At 43.8% G+C, this 21,308-nt stretch overlaps 1 protein-coding gene across 1 annotated transcript in view; it reads right to left on the bottom strand.

Annotated features, from left to right (window-relative positions):
- The window catches only part of LOC131184281 (ATP-binding cassette sub-family C member 12-like), an 84,469-nt gene that overhangs the window by 8,484 nt on the left and 54,677 nt on the right, over positions 1-21,308 (bottom strand). Inside the window, exons 34-39 of the mRNA XM_058155403.1 lie at positions 19,629-19,820; positions 16,073-16,299; positions 14,911-15,048; positions 11,623-11,809; positions 4,204-4,293; positions 1,797-1,986 (exon numbers count right to left, since the gene is read on the bottom strand). Of these exons, the coding sequence (XP_058011386.1) occupies positions 1,797-1,986; positions 4,204-4,293; positions 11,623-11,809; positions 14,911-15,048; positions 16,073-16,299; positions 19,629-19,820 (1,024 nt within the window). The remainder of the gene's footprint in view (positions 1-1,796; positions 1,987-4,203; positions 4,294-11,622; positions 11,810-14,910; positions 15,049-16,072; positions 16,300-19,628; positions 19,821-21,308) is intronic.

Genomic DNA, 21,308 nt, shown 5'->3' with positions numbered 1-21,308 from the left:
ATAAACAATAATCCATCATGAGAGAAAAAGTATATATAAGTAAAAGTATAAGTAAAAGTATGCATATAATACTATAATGAAAAGAACAATAGGACAGGAACAGTAGGCACTTTTGTGCTCTTATGCACGCCCCTTATAGTCCTTTTAGGATTAGAAAGTGTAAATTGGATGTGGCGAAATGTTTGATTAAACAATCTCCCGATCGTCACACAGGCTGTGTCCAACCTCAGAATGGATCTGTTTTGACTTAAGAAGCGTCTATCCCAGGGGTCTCCAATCTTGGCAACTTTAAGACATGTGGACTTCAACTCCCAGAATTCCTCAGCCAGCAAAGCAAAGCTGGCTGAGGAATTGTGGGCGTTGAAGTCCACACGTCTTAAAGTTGCCAAGACTGGAGAACCTTGGTCTATCCTTTCAAGGCTGGATTATACCATGATGAAATTTTTTGCAGATCTCATTCAAGGCAAGGTGACCTTGAGGAAACTCACATTCTTCCGGAAGGTGAAAAGAGATTTTTTATCTGTCATCAGGAATGTTTTTGTTTTTTTCCCCAGGAGGGAATACATTTTTTTACTTCTGCCTATGCCAGGATTTGTTGACCCAAACTCTCTTCCTTCTTTATTTTTTCTGGGGTCTCCAACCGTGGCAACTTGAAGAATTGTGGACTTCAAGTCCCAGAATTCTGACGGGGCAATTCTGGGACTTGAAGTCCACAAGTCTTAAAATTGCCAAGTTTGGAGATCCCTGCACTCGAAAAACTACAGCAAAAGCACAGAATAAATAGTTAGCAGAAGATCTGGGAGAGAGAGAGAGAGAGAGAGAGAAAGAGAGAGAGAAGGAGACAGAGAGAGAGAGAGGGAGGAAGGGAGGGAGGGAGAGAGGGAGAGGGAGGGAGGGAGGGGGAGAAAAAGAGAGGGGGAAAGAGAGGGAGGGGGAGAGAGAGGGAAGGAGAAAGAGAGAGGGAGGGAGGGAGAGAGGGAGAGGAGGGGAGAGAGAGAAAATCATAAACCTGAACAATAGCTTGTAGAAGTGCAACTGGCCCCAAATATCATTTCACCAGTTAGGAGCAAAATGGATTCAAACTGAATCTGATAGATTCAGATGAATTCAAATTCTTCTGTTGTCTTCTTTTCGGTCGGTGGGGGGAATGTGATATAAGCCTTGTGTAAGTAGCTTGTTAAATGCAGCATTTAACGTTGGATGGGTCGAGCAGCCAGAAGGAATGAGCGGCAACCGGGTGAATGGGCAACCAGGTGACCAGGCGGGTGTGGGAGGGGCCAACCAGGAGTGGTTTTTACCAGTTCGGCTAATTGATTCAAATTGTCCCTGCCGGTTCAGCCGAGTTGGTCCGAACCGGTCGAATTTCACCCCTGCTGGCAAGTCTGAAAGTACATTTCTCTCTACTTCACTTATACAATCCAAGAAAATAAACAGGGTCCTTTCTGAGATGTTTCCCACGTTCCTACATATTCTGAGGACTCACGTGTCTTATCTGACTGTTACTTAATCTCTTGGCTCTTCCTCCTGACTGCCAAGGTCATTTTCACATACAAAATCAAAGGATGCTATACCTTACTTTGTCAAAAGTAAAAACTGTATCTAGGACAACATTGCTTTTTAAAAAAATTGTTCAGTACAATGTAGAGTTTCCCCCAGTCAAATCAAAAAGTTATGCGTTCACTTTCTTGGTCTTTTACAAGGCCTCCCCATTTAGTCCCATATTTGAGCAAATCATAAAGAAACAGGCATTTCATTATCTGTACAATGTACAAAGCAATCGACCGAGTAGATTATACCTGAACCTGTCCGGCCAATGATCCCAATTTTTTCTTTAGCATGAATGTGGATATTGATGTCATGGAGTACAATGGGACTATTTTCTCGGTATTTCATCTGATAGTTCTTAAAAATGATTTCCCCCTGATCGGGCCAGCCTGGAGGAGGGGTGATCACTGGAGGAATCTCTGATCCCTCAGGAGTGCATTTCTGAAGGAAACAAAGAAAGAGCATCTGGAATCCATATCTGCCAGCCTTTTGGGGTAGACCAGTTATGAATGCTATTGCTACTTTTATTATCACTTATATTTTTTATGTACACTGAGAGCTTATGCACCGAAAACAAATTCCTTGTGTGTCCAATCACACTTGGTCAATAAAAGATTCTATTCTATTCTATTCTGTCCTGTCCTGTCCTGTCCTGTCCTGTCCTGTCCTGTCCTGCCCTACCCTACCCTACCCTACCCTACCCTATCCTACCCAACCCTACCTTATCCTGTCCTGTCCTGTCCTGTCCTATCCTATCCTATCCTATCCTATCCTATCCTATCCTATCCTATCCTATCCTATCCTATCCTACCTTACCCTACCCTACCCTACCCTATCCTAAGGTTACCATAACAGAATATAGGTAGTCCTTGACTTAAAAACAGTTCATTTAGTTCAAAGTTACAATGACATTGAAATGTGTGACTTATGACCGTTTTTCATAGTTATGACCATGGTGTCAACCACCATGGTCACGTGATCCAAATTCAGATGCTTGGGAACTGACTCGTATTTATGATGGTTAGAATGTCCTGGGGTCACGTGATCAGCTTTTTTTGGCAAACCTTCTGACAAGCAAAATCAATGGGAAAGCCAGATTCACTTAACAACTCAGTTACTAACTTATCAACTTGCAGTGATTCACTTAACAACGGTAGCAAGACAAGTCATAACCTGAGGCAAAACTCACTTAACAAAGGTCTCCCTTAGCAGCATAAATTTTGGGCTCGATTGTGGCCGTAAATCGAGGACTGCCTGTCTTGCAAATCTGAATGTGTGTCCTCCCTCTTTTCTTTTTATCTTCAAGAGAACTAGGGAGCATCAAAAATGAGATGCTTTCTTAATTTACATTTCTGCTTTCAACTCAAATTTATTTTGTTTGACCGATTTCTTATTTGGGGCTTTTTTCCATCTGTTTCTCAAAGTTATTGCTACTTCCTGTTAGGGTATCATATTAACTTTAGTTACAGATTGGAATTTCCGAAGTTGAACATTTTCATAATTTGAGGCTCAAGTGAGGCTCATATAATTCATTGTTATTTGTGGCATTTTTCCGAGAGACGTTTTAAAAATAAAATTGGGGGAATAAATCTATGAAAAAGAACCACACACACACACACCCCCAAAAAATAAACGAGATCTCTTTCACCTATTATTTTTAAAAAATGTTTTGTGTAATTATAGCAGTGGATACTTGACATCTGAGTCACTTTCAGTTAAAAGAAGAAGTAGACAATTAGATTTATAAACTAGTAAATGCCAACTCGATACTGTATTTACACCAGCATTTCAACCATGTCGACAACTTCTACTGATTTATTTATTTATTTATTTTATTTTTCACATTTATATACCGCCCTATCTCCCTAGACTCAGGGCGGTTCACAGGCACTTAAAAATACATATAAATACAAACTAAAATAACAAGTAAAAAACTTATTCCATAGCCGAATTGTTAAAACCATATAAATAATAAAAACCCATTTAAAACCAATAAATTTAAAATCTAATCCAGTCCCGCGCAGATGAATAAGTGTGTTTTAAGCTCGCGACGGAAGGTTCGGAGGTCCGGAAGTTGACGAAGTCCTGGAGGGAGTTCGTTCCAGAGGGTGGGAGCCCCCACAGAGAAGGCTCTCCCCCTGGGTGTCGCCAGGCACTGCCTAGCTGGCGGCACCTGAGGAGTCCCTCTCTGTGAGAGCGCAGGGTCGGTGAGAGGTATTCGGTAGCAGTAGGCGGTCCGTAAATAACCTGGCCCTATGCCATGGGCGCTTTAAAGATTGTCACCAAGCAGGCGCACCCGGAAGGCCACAGGTAGCCAGTGCAGTCTGCGCAGGATAGGTGTCACGCGGGAGCCACGAGGGGCTCCCTCTATCACCTGCGCAGCCGCGTTCTGGACTAACTGAAGCCTCCGGATGCCCCTCAAGGGGATGCCCCTCAAGGAGATGCCCCTCCGGATGTCCCTCAAGGGGAGCCCCATGTAGAGAGCATTGCAGTAATCCAGACGAGACGTCACGAGGGCGTGAGTGACTGTGCATAAGGCATGAATTTATGCCTTCATGTTCTGGCTTTCTGCAAATATTATTTTTTGTGTTTGGGGTGCATGAAAAACAAAATGGAAATCTCAGCATTCATTCCTCTGATGGTAAGAAGCTTTCTTACCACAATGTATTCTGTTATCTGCTCCACTGAAGTAAATCTGGCTTGAACTTCGATGCATGATCTCACGCATACTTGAAGAAGTCCACTTAGCTAGAAAAGAAACAACAATGGGGAACGTGAGAAGAGAAGAAACTGTATGGAGAGATCTTTTGAAGTTCCAGCACTGGAAGTGATATTCAGCCGGTTCGCACCGGTTCGTGCGAATCGTTGGCAGAAATTTGGCCAAGGTCATCGAACCAGTAGCGATGGCTGGCTGGCCACGCCCCCGAACTGGTCCCCTGGTCGCTGCTTGCTCGCCCCACATGCCATGTTCATCACCGCCATGTTCTTCGTGCATGCGGATCCCATTGCCTTGCAAGTCTAGTGGGATGTGCATGTGTGAAGAACATGGTGGCAATGGCAGCAGCTTTTTCTGCGACTTCCGGTACTTTTCAGCAGCCTGTGGCCAGAGGCTGGGAGATCTTTGTCAGCCGTTTTTCAGCAGTAGCGGCTGGTTGGGGGCTGCCAAAAACTCTGGTTAGCTTGCCTTCTGGACCAGCCACTGTGGAAGGTAAGCAGCCCGAACAAAGAGGCAGTGATGGTGGAGGAAGAGGGGCTAGGGCAGGGGCCGCTAAAGGAGGGGAAACGGGGGCGACTGGCAAAGGGAGGGAGGGGGTAGATAGGTGGAAATTTCCAAAATTTTCCTACCTTTTCCTGTGGGCGTGGCTAGGTGGGGGGGGTGTCATGTGACTAAATGGGTGTGGACATGAGTGATGTCAAGTTGGCCATGCCCACTCAGTAACATGCCCTCCCACCTAGCCACGCCCACCAAACTGGTAGCGAAAATTTTGGAAACCCACCACTGTCCAGCACAGTTCCATAGGGATCTGGTACATGCAAACCACAGGACTGCAGGACTGCTTTACCAGCATTATGGGCCCTGGGCAAAGCAGTGTACCGGGGCCCCTACGACAACTACTCACAGGAATAAAAATGGAAATGGTTGATAAAATTAAACATATATTTATTTAATTGGCACTTCCGACAAAACAGTGTTGAAATATTAAAAAAATGCTGTGCAGCGACAACTAATCAACATGATCAACATCAACCTTATGATTCTTGACGAATGTATCTTTTCTTTTATGTACACTGAGAGCATATGCACCAAGACAAATTCCTTGTGTGTCCAATCACACTTGGCCAATAAAAAAATTCAATTCAATTCAATTCAATTCAATTCAATTCTATTCTATTCTATTCTATTCTATTCTATTTTCCTATTCCTATTCCATCCCAATCTATTATTCTATTCTATTCTATTCTATTCTATTCTATTCTATTCTATTCTATTCTATTCTATTCTATTTTCCTATTCCTATTCCATCCCAATCTATTATTATTATTCTATTCTATTCTATTCTATTCTATTCTATTCTATTCTATTCTATTCTATTCTATTCTATTCTATTCTATTCTATTCTATTCTATTATTTTCCTATTCCTATTCCATCCCAATCTATTATTATTATTCTATTCTATTCTATTCTATTCTATTCTATTCTATTCTATTCTATTATTCCTATTCCTATTCCTATTCCTATTCCTATTCTTTCTTATTCTATTCTATTCTATTCTATTCTATTCTATTCTATTCTATTCTATTCTATTCTATTCTATTCTATTCTATTCTATTCTATTGGAACAATACACAAGGCTTGAAAAACGCAGTGATACTCAGTAAGCCATATAGTTGCTGAATTTATATGATACTGTACAAGGTGCATTGAAGGATTCACATACACAGATTAGTATGGGGCCGCTATGCTCGTGGGACCCATGGGCAAGTACCCGTCAGGCCCATGCGTTAAGGCAGCCCTGCTTTACTCTAGACTCGCATGAGTAGTCAGCATATGTATGTGGCCTCAATAAATAAATCAGGAATGAATTTAAAAGGAGATTAGAGAAATCCACGAAGGATAAGCCTCTTGGTAGTTACTGCTCAAAAAAAATCCCATTTCACAAGCTGGAAATCTCTTGACTCCTATTGTGGGTGAACAGTAGCCAGGATGCTGCTATACACATCTCCTGTTTAAGAAATTCTGACCGCTATTATGGAACCAGAATACTAGATAAATGCAGATCTGATCCAACATGGAACTTCCCATCTTCTGAAATTCACGTGAATGTGATCTGAGATTTCTTTTCTGGAAATGTGCTGGAAGGATAGATCAACTCTTTGACGGGGTAGATCAATTATTAAAATTGTGATTAAAATTGCCTGGAAAATGTTCAGGTAGTCCTCGAGTTACTTACGACCCACAATTGAGCCCCAAATTTATATCACCAAGTGAAACATTTGCTAAGGGAGTTTTGCCCCATTTTACAACTTTTCTTGCCACAGTTGTTAGGCGAATAATCCCATTTGTTAAGTTAGGAAGACAGTTCTTAAGCGAATCCGACTTCCCCATTGACTGTGCTTGTCAGAAGGTCCCAAAAGGGGATCACATGACTCTGGGGCACCGCAACCATCATAAATACAAATTGGTTTCCAAGCCTCTGAATTTTGATTGGGTGTCGTGTCCCACTCCTCCGCTGACGGCCGGGTCAGGGAAATCCAAATCACGCGTGCCTCTGCAGCTCTGCCAAAGTCCTAGCAAAGTCCTCAAGGCAGGCAGGAGACCAGAAAGTGACTTCAGCAAGATATGTTTAGACTTTGCCTGACTCAGAGAATGCCAGAAAGCAGATCCTTTATATAGGCCATGGGGTGTGGCTCCATGACTCAGCACTTATCCAGGCCTGCCTCCTTCCTTCTGTTGCCTCCGCCTATCAAGTCTTCTGACGCGAGGGTCACTCCAGTCGGCAGCTGTTGGTAATTGACCTCCCTCAGGCTCACATGCTGTGGAGGAGGGGGAGGGGTCTAGTTGCTCCGTTTGCCTGGGCATGGAGCCAGAGCTGGGGGCTGGAGATACTTGCTCTTCTTCAGCCTGTCTGGGCATGGAGCCAGGGCTGGGGCCGGGAGATGCCCCCTCCTCAGCCTGTCTGGGCATGGAGCCAGGGCTGGGGCCGGGAGATGCCCCCACCTCAGCCTGTCTGGGCATGGAGCCAGGGCTGGGGCCGGGAGGCATGCTAGGACATTCTTCAGCGTTCGGAAGCAGATAAGCAGACCCCGGCTGTGGTGAGATTGGGCGAGACACAACATCGGGTGACTATGCAGGGATGTTGCAATGGTCGTAAGTGTGGAAAAATGGTCATCAAGTTCCTTTTCTCAGTGCTGTCGTAACTTTTTTTTTTTTAATAAAACGTTTTTTATTTTGAACACATTAAAACACAAGACAAGCATACAACATTTATATACATATCACTGTTTCTTATCAGCTTTTCAAAGCTGTCCTTTCTTACTATTTATACATATTTTAATTTTATGTTATTCTACTTTTATATTATCTATCGTCCTTTATTTCATCTACATTTCATCTAAATTCATCTACATTTTCTTTATTTCATCTACATACAGATTTTACCCTGTTCAATTTTCCTTATCTTACCGCAATCTTACCTCCTGGATGGACGGTTGTCTTTTGAAGATCATTTGGCGACTGTCTCCAGGAGAGCTTTCCACCAGGTATGCCTGGTTCGCCAGTTGCGCCCCTTTCTAGACCGGGATTCCCTATGCACAGTCACTCATGCCCTCGCCACTTCTTGCCTAGACTACTGCAATGCTCTCTACATGGGGGTCCCCTTGAGGAGTACCCGGAGGCTCCAGTTGGTCCAGAATGCAGCAGGTGATAGAGGGAGCCACTCGTGGCTCTCATATAACACCTCTCCTGCGCAAGCTGCACTGGCTACCTGTGGTCTTCCGGGTGCACTTCAAGGTGTTGGTTATCACCTTTAAAGCGCTCCATGGCATAGAACCCAGATATTTATGGGACCGCCTTCTGTTACCATATGCCTCCCACCGACCGGTGCGCTCCCATAGATAGGGTCTCCTCAGGGTGCCGTCAGCCAAACAATGTCGGCTGGCAACTCCCAGGGGAAGAGCCTTCTCTGTGAGGGCACCTACCCTCTGGAATGAGCTTCCTTCTGGACTCCGTCAACTTCCTGACCTCTGGACCTTTCGCCATGAGCTGAAGACGTATCTTTTCTTCCGAGCAGGACTGGCATAACATGGGTTTTAAATTGGATTTTTAAACGGGGTTTTATATCATGTCTTTTATAATTATAATTTTAATTGGGCCACATCGAATAAGTTTTTTAAATTGGTTTTATTGTATGTCATATTGTATTTTAGCTGGCTGTTAACCGCCCTGAGTCCTTCGGGAGAAGGGCGGTATAAAAATTAAAATATTATTATTATTATTATTTTTCAACCATTCGTACCATCTACACTAGACCTTATAATATTCTGTATCCTCTTTTTCTTGGATTTCTTTTGTGAGTGTCAGTGCCGTCGTAACTTTGAACGGTGACTAAATGAACAGTTGTAAGTGGGGGTGGGAGGGTGGGTGGGGTGGCTACCTTTATGGTTGTCATTTTTATTGTCCTTAAAATTGGATTCACGCAAGCAAAATATCTTTTAAAAAATGGGAGCTCACCTATGGCAAATCTTTTGCTTAGTCCATTTGCATTTTTGGGCATCATTCATATGAATAGAATAGAATAGAATTTTTATTGGCCAAGTGTGATTGGACACACAAGGAATTTGTCTTGGTGCATATGCTCTCAGTGTACATAAAAGAAAAGATACGTTCATCAAGGTACAACATTTACAACACAATTGATGGTCAATATATCAATATAAATCATAAGGATTGCCAGCAACAAAGTTACAGCATACAGTCATAAGTGGAAAGAGATTGGTGATGGGAACGATGAGAAGATTAATAGTAGTGCAGATTTAGTAAATAGTTTGACAGCGTTGAGGGAATTATTTGTTTAGCAGAGTGATGGCCTTCGGGGAAAAACTGTTCTTGTGTCTAGTTGTTCTGGTGTGCAGTGCTCTATAGTGTCGTTTTGAGGGTAGGAGTTGAAACAGTTTATGTCCAGGATGTGAGGAATCTGTAAATATTTTCAAGGCCCTCTTTTTGACTCGTGCAGTATACAGGTCCTCAATGGAAGGACCTGTATACTATGTCATGTCCCACTCCTCCACTGACGACCGGGTCAGGGAAATCCGAATCAGGCATGCCTCTGCGGCTCTGCCACAATCCTAGCAAAGTTCTCAAGGCAGGCAGGAGACCAGAAAGTGACTTCAGCAAGATATGTTAGACTTTGCCTGACTCAGAGAATGCCAGAAAGCAGATCCTTTATATAGGCCATGGGGTGTGGCTCCATGACTCAGCACTTATCCAGGCCTGCCCCTCCCTTCCTTCTGTCGCCGCTGCCTATCAATTCTTCTGAAGCGAGGGTCACTCCAGTCTGCAGCTGTTGGCAATTGACCTTCCTCAGGCTCACATGCTGTGGGGGAGGGGGAGGGGTCTAGTTGCTCCGTTTGCCTGGGCATGGAGCCAGAGCTGGGGGCTGGAGGTACTTCTTCCTCCTCAGCCTGTCTGGGCATGGAGCCAGGGCTGGGGCCGGGAGGCATACTAGGACATTCCTCAGTGTTCAGAAGCAGATAAGAAGGCCCCGGCTGTGGTGAAAGCAGACGAGACACAACATACTGTTATGTTGTTCAATATGTTGTTCAATGCAAGATTGGCCCTACTCTTGGGCCAGAACAGGAGGCAGCCACGATATCAAAGGACAGAGCAGGCTCCCCCCAAATAAGAGATAAAGGTTTTCCAAAACTCACAGGAGGATTTTAAAGTGATAGGTTGGACAGTGTTCTTACCAGAGGGGCGGACAATATGTCAGACTTGCAGGAGTTCAAAACTTTTTTGTTTTGTGTCTTTGTGTGTGTGTGTGTTATTTTTAATTGGTATCCTGAGACCCACCATATGGAGAAAACTGCACAAGGCTTTGCTCCGTGGATGTTTTTAACAATCCGCTTCGGGAGCTGCGGCAGTGCATTCAAAAAAAACAAGATGAATTTAGGATGGAAAAATTCCATGTCTAGGCATTTGCTTCAAAGTTTAATACAAAAATACAATGCCATTTCTTTCTCCTGAAGCTTTTTTCCTTTGTTTTAATCATTTCAGGCCCATTCCTTATGGAAGGAGGTACATAGGTAGTCCTTGACTTATGACCATCATTGAAGCCAAAATTTAGGTTGCTAACTGAGACATTTGTGAAGTGATTCACATAGTCCCCCACTGTCAGCATGACTATGATTCATGTGCTCAGCAATTGGCATGGGTTTACAAGAGTTGTAGCATCGTGGGGTCACATGAGTGCTATTTGTGGCTTTGCCAGATGCCTTGTGACAAGCAATGTCCTTAAGTGTTGGAGCTCATTGTTGGAATGTATTTCTATGCAACAACTAGAGTAGTATTCAGCCAGTAGATGGTAGCATTTAAAAGTCTGGCTCTATGGTGCGTACTTTATGCTCTTTTGTTCTAAGTAGATTTTCCTGTTTCTTGTTACAGTAAAACAGTTGAGCAGTAAAGCACATGGTGACTGTACTTTTTGTTTGTTCTGTGATGCTATATATACAAAGAATTTCTAACAATAAGGGAAGCTGTGTTTGCTTAACAACTGTGGCAACAAAGGTTGTAAAATCAGGAATGACTCACTTAATGACAACATCGCTTAGCAATGGAACTTCTGGTCCCAACTGTGGTTGTAAGTCAATGACAACCTGCAGTTACAAATCTCTCTCTCTTCCCTCTTTCTCTCTTCTCTGTGCATGCATGTGTATGTTTGTGTACTCGTATATTTTCACTCTCCTGAACTTGTTGGAAGATGAGAGAGATAGATGCAGGAGATGATCAGGCTAACCCTAAGGGAGGGGTCAAACATATCATAAGTCAAGAGTCCTTTCATGCCCGCAAGAGATCTAAGTCCAGCCCAGTGGTAAAATGCTCCCGGATCGGACCGGATTGCACGATTCGGTAGTGATCAGGGCCGGTAGTTCAGTGATCCAGTAGCAATGTCGGAGTGAAGCCCTGCCCATCCGCGTGGGTGTCATTACTTCCTGCTTTTAACCAGGAAGTAATGTGTTTTTTACCTTCTGCGCATGCACTTCTGGACCAGTAAGGAAGGTAAGTAGATTTCATCCCTGGTCCAGCTCTCCTTGAATTCCTTGCTATTCTTAACTCCCATGCATTTCCCTTAATGGTCACTTGACCAGATTCTTGTAGACAGAAAATTTAAGCTTGCAATAAAGCTTTATGCTCATTTGAACTGCCTGAATCTCCTGATTTCCCAAGTGCTTGACAATATCCAGTCACACATTGTAAACCCATACTTTTTATGCTATTAATGTCATGCCAGTCAAGATCTAGTCTACACTTGGAAAATGAAGGATAAGTTACTTGGAGATCCTGCCCACCAAATTTTTACCTGGAGAGAATAAGATAGAGCCAAGCCTTTTTCTGAAGTACTGATAGAAGAATGGCTGAGGACCACACACAGGGCTACAATCAACGTCATGAAGCTCATGAGAATATCTGTCCTCAATGCAAACCATCGTAGTGCATAGTTAAACATAAGGAAATGGTTTGAGTTTTCGTTATTCAAGATCCTAAAACTGAAACAAAAGTAAGAATGAGTTGTTCAACAGTTGCCTTGGATTGATAGAAGCCAATATTTGTAGCTCAGGGTTGAACTTGGTGCTCTCTGAGCTTGGTGGTTTTCTTACAGATGTTTTACTACCTAACTATGTAACATCATCAATGCTAGAAGGGAGTGGGATTTGCTATCTTATATAAGTGGCTTGCCCAATCAGTGATGCTGGTAGTGTCCTTGGTAGTTCCTTGATAATCTTGCTAGTTCCTTCTTCCACCAAGAACACTCTCACCAACACTGACAGGGGGGAGGTGAGGAACCTTAAGAGTTGACAGTGTTATCTCCAGCAGGCTGGTGCTGAACTGCATAAATTAGTAGTCAGCAGGAGGAAGAGGAGAAGGAGGAGGAGATGAAGAAGATTGAGGAGGAGTAGAAAGAGGAGCGGGTGGAGAAAGAGGAGAAGATGAAGAAGATGGAGGAGGAAGAGGAGGAGGAAGAGAAAGAGGAGGAGGAGAAAGAGGAGAGGATGAAGAAAATGGAGGAGGACATGAAGAAGATGGAGGAGGAAGAGAAAGAGGAGGAGGAGAAAGAGGAGAAGATAAAGAAGATGGAGGAGGAAGAGAAAGAGGAGGAGAAAGAGGAGGAGGAGGAGGAGGAGAAGGAGAAAGAGAAGTTGAATAAGATGGAGGAGGAAGAGAAAGAGGAGGAGAAAGAGGAGGAGGAGAAGGAGGAGAAAGAAAGGAAGAAGAAGATGGAGGAGGAGGAGGAGATGAAGTAGATGGAGGAGGAGAAGGAGAAGATGGAGGAGGAAGACAGAGGAGGAGGAGGAATGAACCTTTACGTTATGTCAGGGCTTTATCTCCCTTCTAGCTATCGCCTCTTTTCCTTTCTTTTTTATAGAGAGGCCAAATAATTGAAAAGCAGTATTAGAAATAAGAAATTCCTCCTTCCGTAGGTATCGTCTGCTTTCTTTCTGGGCAGTGAGGAGAATTGGGACTACCTTGACGGTAAAGAAAATCTCCTGCCAAGATCTCTCTTCGAAAAACTACAACTGCAGCAGAATGTTCACGTCATGCCATGAATAGTCATGCAGGCCACGGCGGAGACTGCAGCCTGGATAGGAAGGTCTATCCAAGAAGCTACCCACTTTTAACTTTGGTTGAATAAGATGGTAATCAAAGATATTAAGGTCTGCATCCTTGAGTAGGATGGGAAAGGCCAGGTGTTTTTCTCCTCTACCTCTTCCTTCTTTTATTGTGAGCTTCTTCTTCTTTTCTCTCGGAGGGGAAGGGCTTCAGAAAGCCACTGTTGTCTCAAGGGCCCCTTGGTAGTGGGATCCCACAATTTTCCTCACATCAGGTCTATAGTCTCCACGGCAGGGCTTGCAAAACATGCTTAACTTAGTTGCTCAATTAACAACACATATTCTGGCTCAAAGTCACAACATCCTGACGAAGCTCGGCAGTCATGAAGTTTAATATACAGTAGTGGCCAAAAATGGTGGAAACCTTCTGGGAAAAGTGTATTTTCTAAAACTAGCTAATAACACCACTTTTTTTTTTGGAGTAGTAGTAATCAGTGGTGAAATCCAAATTTTTTTTACTACAGGTTCTGGAGGGTGGCTTAGTGGGCATGGCAGGGGAAGGATATTGCAAAATCTCCATTCCTACCCAACTCCAGGGGAAGGATATTGCAAATTCTCCATTCCCACTGCACTCTGGGGCCAGCCAGAGGTGGTATTTGCCAGTTCTCCAAACTACTCAAAATTTCCGCTACCGGTTCTCCAGAACCTGCTGGATTTCACCCTTGAGTAGTGCCATAAAATTAGATATCAATGGAAAGATAAAGTAATCAAGAATGTAATGTTTTTAAAACTTTGAAACTTTTATGAAGGATTTGCTATTAGAATAACAGTTATGGTATAAAGAAGAAAAGTGAAACACATAGAAAAAAACAAGATACACAAAAGTTATCACCATGTCAGTCAATACTTTGTTGGTTAACCTTTAGCATGAATTACAGCCTTACAACATTTTCCCATGGAGTGAACCAAGTCTTTTAGTTTTGCAACTGTTATCATGTGAAACCAAGATTGATCAGCCCTTTAAGGTAGTCTAGACCAGGGGTCTCCAACCTTGGCAACTTTATGACTTGTGGACTTCAACGCCCAGAATTCCTCAAGCAGCGCATGCTGGCTGAGGAATTCTGGGCATTGAAGTCCACAAGTCATAAAGTTGTCAAGGTTGGAGACCCCTGGTCTAGACAAGAAGTACCTACCATAAGTACTAACGCGATCTTTACTGCAAGGTTGCAGTAACATGTCTTGAAACCATTTCCCCCCTTCCTTAATTTCACTCCCTTGAAAACTAGGGAGGGTGTCTTCCAAGATCTTTTCTCCACCCCATTCCCAGCTCAAGTGCTGCTTATCTGACCATTTTCAGACTGTTCCTCCTGTCTTCAAGGCCATTCCCATGTACCATTACAGCCCTCTTAGAGAAAGAGGGCTAAAGCCATTTCCCCCCGCCGATCTATCACTAAAGTGCTATGAAGCTTATCCACATTACTGTTATTTTGGGCCAACAATGGTTGGATGACCCTAGAGGAAGCAATAGGTTGCTTCAAGACAACCCCTAAAGCCCTCCATTCTAGTTGGCTCAGAAAAGGCACCCTACCCTCCCACTGAGTTACTGGTTAGAGGCTTTTTCAGTGAGCCTCAGATTCTGCCAGAAACGGGCAGAAGTCTCAAAAGTTGAATTCCGTTGCTTTAGAAACCAGATCTTAAGAATAGTTTAATGACTGCAAAGGAATATAAAGTGCTCTCATGGGGGTCGTATACGGCTGCACTTAGAGACAATCCTAAGAATCCATAGGGCAATCAGAGAGCTTCCCCGCCGCTCAGCATTTTCTGCAAATGGAAAACCCCTGGATGTCTCCCACTTAGGTAGCACAATAGCAGAGTGGCTTCATCAATTTCGCGGCAGGCACAAGATCGGTGCTCAGGTGGAAAATAGTAAAACAGCCGTACTTAAGAGTGGAGAGATGGGTAGTGAAAAAAAAGAAGAAACAACAACAACAACAACAACAACAACAAAAGCATGATTTGGGCCCAGGCAGGACACTTACTGTTTTATGTAGTCCTCTGTCTTGTTGAAGGCACGAATCGTACTAAGACCGTGGATTGAAGAAGTGATCAAGCAGAGCCACAGAGATCTACTGAGGTTCTCAATTCGTTTGAGGTCTTGGATGGTGTTCTGAAAAATGCTGTGACAGAATGCAGGTATGTTGTGCACAATCATATGTCCCATTATGTCTGTATGTCCGTCCGTCCGTCCGTCCGTCCGTCCGTCCATCCATCCATCCATCCATCCATCGTCTGTCTGCTATCTATCTATCTATCTATCTACCTATCTATCTATCTATCTATCCTCTCTATCTATCATCTGTCATATGATCATATGAGCCGCGGCAGTGCAGTGGTTAGAGTGCTGCTTCTGCTGACTGCCGTCTGCCTGCAATTTGGCAGTTCAAATCTCACTAGGCTCAAGGTTGACTCAGCCTTTCATCCTTCCGAGGTCGGTAAAAGGAGGACCCAGATTGCTCACGGCAATCTGTAAACCAGTTAGAGAGGGGCTGTGTCAGCCCTGGGGGAGGCCATCTTTTATTTTGGACCTTCAGGACTGCCACACGTGGTGGATGGGCATGCTGTATACAGTGTAAAGCACTGTAAAATTGGTGTATACATCTAAGTCAGTGGTTCTCAACCTTTATAGTGCTGCGACCCCTTTAATACAATTCCCCATGATGTGGTGACCCCAGCCGTAAAATTATTTTCATTTTGAATTTATCGCGCCTGAAGCTGTATTGGCTAGCGATCTGAACTGCTTGCAACGGAGGCATTAAAGTGGAGACTCCTCCCCTATTAAGTTTATTGCGCCTGAAGCCAGATTAGGCTAGCGATTGGGAGTGACTGCAGCTGGCTTGAGAGGGAGACATCAGAGCAAAGATTTCTCTCTTTTTTAATTCATTGCACCTGAAGCCGAATTCGGCTAGCAATTTGAAGAGCCTGAAACTGGCTTGTGGAGTCAACCATTGGAGTGCGATTCTTCGACTCGCAAGTATACTTCCCATATTTCCGATGGTCTTAGGCGACCCCTGGCAAATCGTCATTCGACCCCCAACGGGGTCGCGACCCACAGGTTGAGAACTGCTGATCTAAGTGCTGCTACTGTCAATCATCTATTTATAAAAATGTACTGGCCACGCCCGTGCAGAGCATCCCACTTACTGGAAGAGCAGAATGAAAATGATCGTTAGGGCAGCCATGCTGATGAGGAGGTAAGGAAAGACAATGGTGACGATTATAAAGATGGCCAGGAGTCCGAAAAACTGCAGCAGGAAGCTCTCAAGGTAAAACGGCAATCGCGTGTCCACTTCGTCCATATCCTTAGAGAAACGATTTATGATTCTGCCGGTGGGATTGGTATCAAAGAAATTCATTGGACTCTTCAAGATCTGTAGATAAGTGGGGTAGGTGTTTGCGGGGAGGGAGAAGAGAGCACTACAATATGCAACAAACAAGGTAGAACGGCAATAACAATGCCATGAGATGATAGATAAGCCTTTTGTTGCTCTCAGTTTTTGGATGGCAGAAATAGGCCAGTTTCACCTAAGGTTCAGCATCAATGCAAAGCAGGAACTTCTCGTTTTTTCCCCCCTAATGACTAAGGTAAAGGTAAAGGTTCCCCTCGCACATATGTGCTAGTTGTTCCCGACTCTAAAGGGTGGTGCTCATCTCCGTTTCAAAGCCGAAGAGCCAGCGCTCTCCAAAGTCATCTCTGTGGTCATGTGGCTGGCATGACTCAATGCCAAAGGCGCACGGAACGCTGTTACCTTCCCACCAAGGTGGTTCCTATTTTTCTACTTGCATTTTTTACGTGCTTTCAAACTGCTAGGTTGGCAGAAGCTGAGACAAGGAACAGGAGCTCACCCCGTTACACGGCACTAGGGATTCGAACCTCTGAACTACCGACCTTTCGATCGACAAGCTTAGCGTCTTGGCCGCTGACCCACCGCGTCCCTACAAAAGGTACCATGTCCCTTTGCCTAATGACTAGAAGAGATTTTAAAGGCTGTTTTATGAAGGAGCAAAGAAGAGGGAGTGGTTGGATTCGTTTCTAATAAGATGTGTGTCAGTTTTGGAAGGAAATTTTCTTTCTGCTTCTTAACTGCCACATATTTTAGCTGGGGAAGTTGGGAGGGGGGTTGTTGTTGGAATGGTAGAAAGTTAGTCATAACAACATTCCATATTCAAGGACATCCAGCGTCTGATGGAGACTGCTTGAAGATTTTATCCAATTGAGTGTGAAGAGTTGATTGGACAAGGTGATGAACTTGTGGGTGTGGGGCAGGGCTGTGAACTGTCAACTGGGTGTGGAAAACTTGGAAGCTTTCAGTTTTGGGTTTTCCCAGCTGTGCCAACATGACATTTCTAATAAATTGGAACTTTGAGGAACCACAAGCCTCAGAGCTTTATTTCATTGGAGGTGTTCCTTGGAACCCTGACAGTGTGTTTGGAGAAAAAGTTCGTAATCAATAAGAATGGGCCCCTAGAACTGCAGCACCTAGAAATTAAAGCCTTCTGCTAGAAATGGGATTTTTTTTGGTAGAATCGTAATATGTGTTTTAGGTAAGTGCAAAATAGTAGAACAACATTGTTGGATTCTCATAAAATATGGCACTATAGTTCATCTGCTCTCCACCGATTTATGCTAGTCTTCCTTGGCCAAGGTGACCTCTAGGTTAGGGCAGTGGTGGGTTGCTACCAGTTCGGCCCGGTATGGCCAATCCGGTAGCAGTAGCGGCGAGAGGCTCTGCACTTCCTGCCTGGACATCATCAAATACCCTTTGCACATGTACAGATGTGGTGCGCTTGCGAGCGAAGTGAGTGCGCATATGCGAGCAAACCAGTAGCAAAAGTAAGGGAAACCCACCCCTGGTTTAGAGGACTTCAATTCCCAAATTTCTTACTTATATTTAAGTGGGTTGGGAAATTCTGGGAGATGAAGTTTATGTAGCTAGAAAGGGGGAAGGCATTTAACAGATGGCCGAGCTCTATCAACTCAGTCTGCAAAACCAGCCATAATTTGAGCCGAACATTCCAACCAGATCCTTTGCTGGAGAGCAACGTCCAACAGAGAATTTAATTGAGTTAGAAGAAAACTACTTTCCAGCACCAGATTGTTAGCTGTAAGCGGATTCAGGCCACAAACCTTTCCTGAAACTTTATTTCCTGCATCTCTGAAATTCATCGAAAAGTTATAGTCTTTTCTAAGCTTTAGTTTTATTTTAGTTTTTAAAATTTGATTAATGGACATGAGAGATTTCTATAGAAATGCTCTTTTGGCCTTGAGGAAAAATCCAGATCTCCTTGTCTATACTGTATTCCATGTCTGTCTGTCTGTCTATCTGTCTGTTGTTTATCTATCCTATCTATCTATCTATCTATCTATCTATCTATCTATCTATCTATCTATCTATCTATCTATCTATCTATCTATCTACCTACCTACCTACCTACCTACCTACCTTCCTACCTATCTATCCTATCCTATCCTATCCTATCCTATCCTATCCTATCCTATCCTATCCCATCCTCCATCCATCCATCCATCTTATATTTGTCTGTCTATCTATCTATCTATCTATCTATCTATCTATCTATCTATCTATCTATCTATCTATCATCTGTCTGTCTATCATCTGTCTGTCTTTCTTCTGTCTATTTATCTATGTCTATATGTATCTATGTATCTATCTATCATCTGTCTGTCTATCATATATCTGTCTATCTATCTATCTATCTATCTATCTATCTATCATCTATCTTTCTATCATCTGTCTTCTATTTATCTATCTATGTATCTATTTATGTATCTATCTATCATCAATCATATGTCTGTCTTTCTCTCTGTCTAATTATGTATCTATCTATCTATCTATGTATCTATCATCTATCTGTCTATCCTTCCTTCCTTCCTTCCTTCCTTCCTTCCTTCCTTCCTTCCTTCCTTCCGTTCTATCTATTTATCTATCTATCTATCTATCTATCTATCTATCTATCTATCTACCATTAATATTTACAATCTGAGCCAATCATAGCAGATTCTTAGAAAGGTATAAAAAAGTCAAAGAGAAACTTTTACAGAAAGGGCTATTCAATTATCCCTGGCAAATGGGCTATGTTCAGAAGACCTGTAGAGTAAGGGCCATCGTCATTTGCAAGGACAGATTGTTCTATAAATGACAGCCATGATCAAGAAGGCCTGTTGCATCCTCACTAGTAACCCATTTTGGAATAAGCAATCCTCCATTCCATCTTCTGGACAAGACACAAAGTCTCTGATGGGCCATGCTGGACTCTGACTTAAGTGCACACAAAATATTGAGGCACAGTTTATTGAATAATTGCTGAAGCCCTGTTGGAGAGGAATTGATCCGGTTGGGAAGGGGGGTTCAAGAGGGACAATATCTGGAACTGTTACGTAAACACAAGACGGCAGGTTCTCTCCTCCGCCTCCTTGTCTTTGAGCCTTATCTGGTCTTTCCCAGGCAAAAGCTACCAAGGGGCAGATTCCTGTAGAACAGGTGTAGAACAATAAAGTAGTTTGCTTGCACTCTACAAGCGTGGGTCCGGTTGTTCATGCCTGATGGGCATTGGATGATTTTCTGACACACACACACACCGAATTAGGTTTATAAAATTAACTTTGCTTCATTCTCCCTGTCAATATATATATATATATATGGAACCACAATGACGGTTAACCAAAGTTTAATGATACCTTGTAAAACATGGTGTTATGGAGGTTGGAGGCAGCTTGTAAGGTCAACTTAGTGAAACCATAACCTTTGATGAAACTCAGGATAATCATGGCAATCACACCCATCCCGAAGACCAGCTGGTAGAAGTGAAGCTTGGGATTGTTGGTGATGCTGCCCTCGTTGCAGGTTGTGTTTCGAGGAAGGTTACAGGTCTAAAGAACATATTCGAAGCAAAAAAGAAGAGAAGATTTTCCTCTTTTCTTAAATAGGGGATGGGGGAAAAAAGGAAGATCAGTTATACATCTCGGTCAAGACAGATTTCCAAAACAAAAATGTATGGAATTAAGTCTAAACTGAGGCTGCCATGAGAAAAGAGAAATTGTGTGAGATATGCAATCGCATACTGCTCGTTAATAGTGTGACTTTGGCTTTGGGATCTGATGGTGGCGAGCCTCAAATGAGGTGTCAGTCATTGGATATCTAGTCTTCATTCAAACAGGCTGCCCACTTTTGGATTCAAAGCACCATGTGGCCATTAAATAATTACTACATATTTATCCTTTCATTGAAAAAATAATAATAAAAATGGGAACTGTTTGCCAAGAGCTACTGTCAGAGTTTGTGGAAGAGTTGTGAAGTGATGATTTCATAGGAATCTGCTAATACAGGGAGCACTAACCCCTGGGCTGCACGACCAGGCAGTGGCCTATTCAGAACCAGGCTATGTGCATCTCCACTCAAGAAAGCAGCAAAGATTGGGGACTGCTCTGCTAATATAACCTGGCCCTAGCCAACTTTTGCTGAAAAATGTCCTTGACTTAAGACCACAATTGGGAACAGAATTCCTGTTGCTAGGCAAGCTGGTTGTTAAGTGAGTTTTACAACTGTTTTGTCATGGCTAAGCAAATCTGTTGTGTCTTGCCCGCCCTCAGAGCAGCCGGGGCCTTCTTACCTGCTCCCGAATACTGAGGAATGTATGCCTCCCGGCCCAAGTCCTGGCTCCATGCCCACACAAACTGCAGAAGAAGGAGCATCTCCCTGCCCCAGCCCTGGCTCCATGCCCAGACAGGCTGAAGAGGAGGAAATACCTCCAGCCCCCAGCTCTGGTTCCATGCCCAGGCAAACGGAGCAGCTAGACCCCTCCCCCTCCTCCACAGCAGGTGAGCCTGAGGAGGGTTTACTCCCAACAACAGCTGATTGGAGTGACCCTCGCATCAGAAGATTGGAGAGGCGGAGGCAACAGAAGGAAGGGAGGGGCAGGCCTTAATGAGTGCTGAGTCATGGAGCCACACCCCATGGCCTATATAAAGGATCTACTTTCTGGCAGTCTCTGAGTCAGGCAAAAGTCGAACTTATCTTGCTGAAGTCACTTACTGGTCTCCTGCCTGCTCTGAGGACTTTGCTAGGACTTTGGGCAGAGCTGCAGAGGCAAGCCTGATTCGGATTTCCCTGACCCAGCCGTCAGCGGAGGAGTGGGACACGACAAAATCATTGCAGTTGTTAAGTCAGGGCTCAATTTCATTGAGGGCCACATCAGGGCTGTGGCTGACCTCAGGAGGGAGGCATGGCTGACTGGGTGGGCGTGACCAACTGGGTGGGCATGGCCAGCTTGATGCCACTCCCCCAAACTGCTGGCACATTTCCTCTTCGCACTGGGTAGACCAGGATGGCCCCGCGGTTCAGATCCAACCCTATTGCAG

This window comes from Ahaetulla prasina, chromosome 12, assembly GCF_028640845.1.
Source record: "Ahaetulla prasina isolate Xishuangbanna chromosome 12, ASM2864084v1, whole genome shotgun sequence".
NCBI classification, from domain to species: domain Eukaryota; kingdom Metazoa; phylum Chordata; class Lepidosauria; order Squamata; family Colubridae; genus Ahaetulla; species Ahaetulla prasina.
Note: the sequence above shows the minus strand (reverse complement) of the source record. Positions and strands in the feature narration are given on the sequence as shown.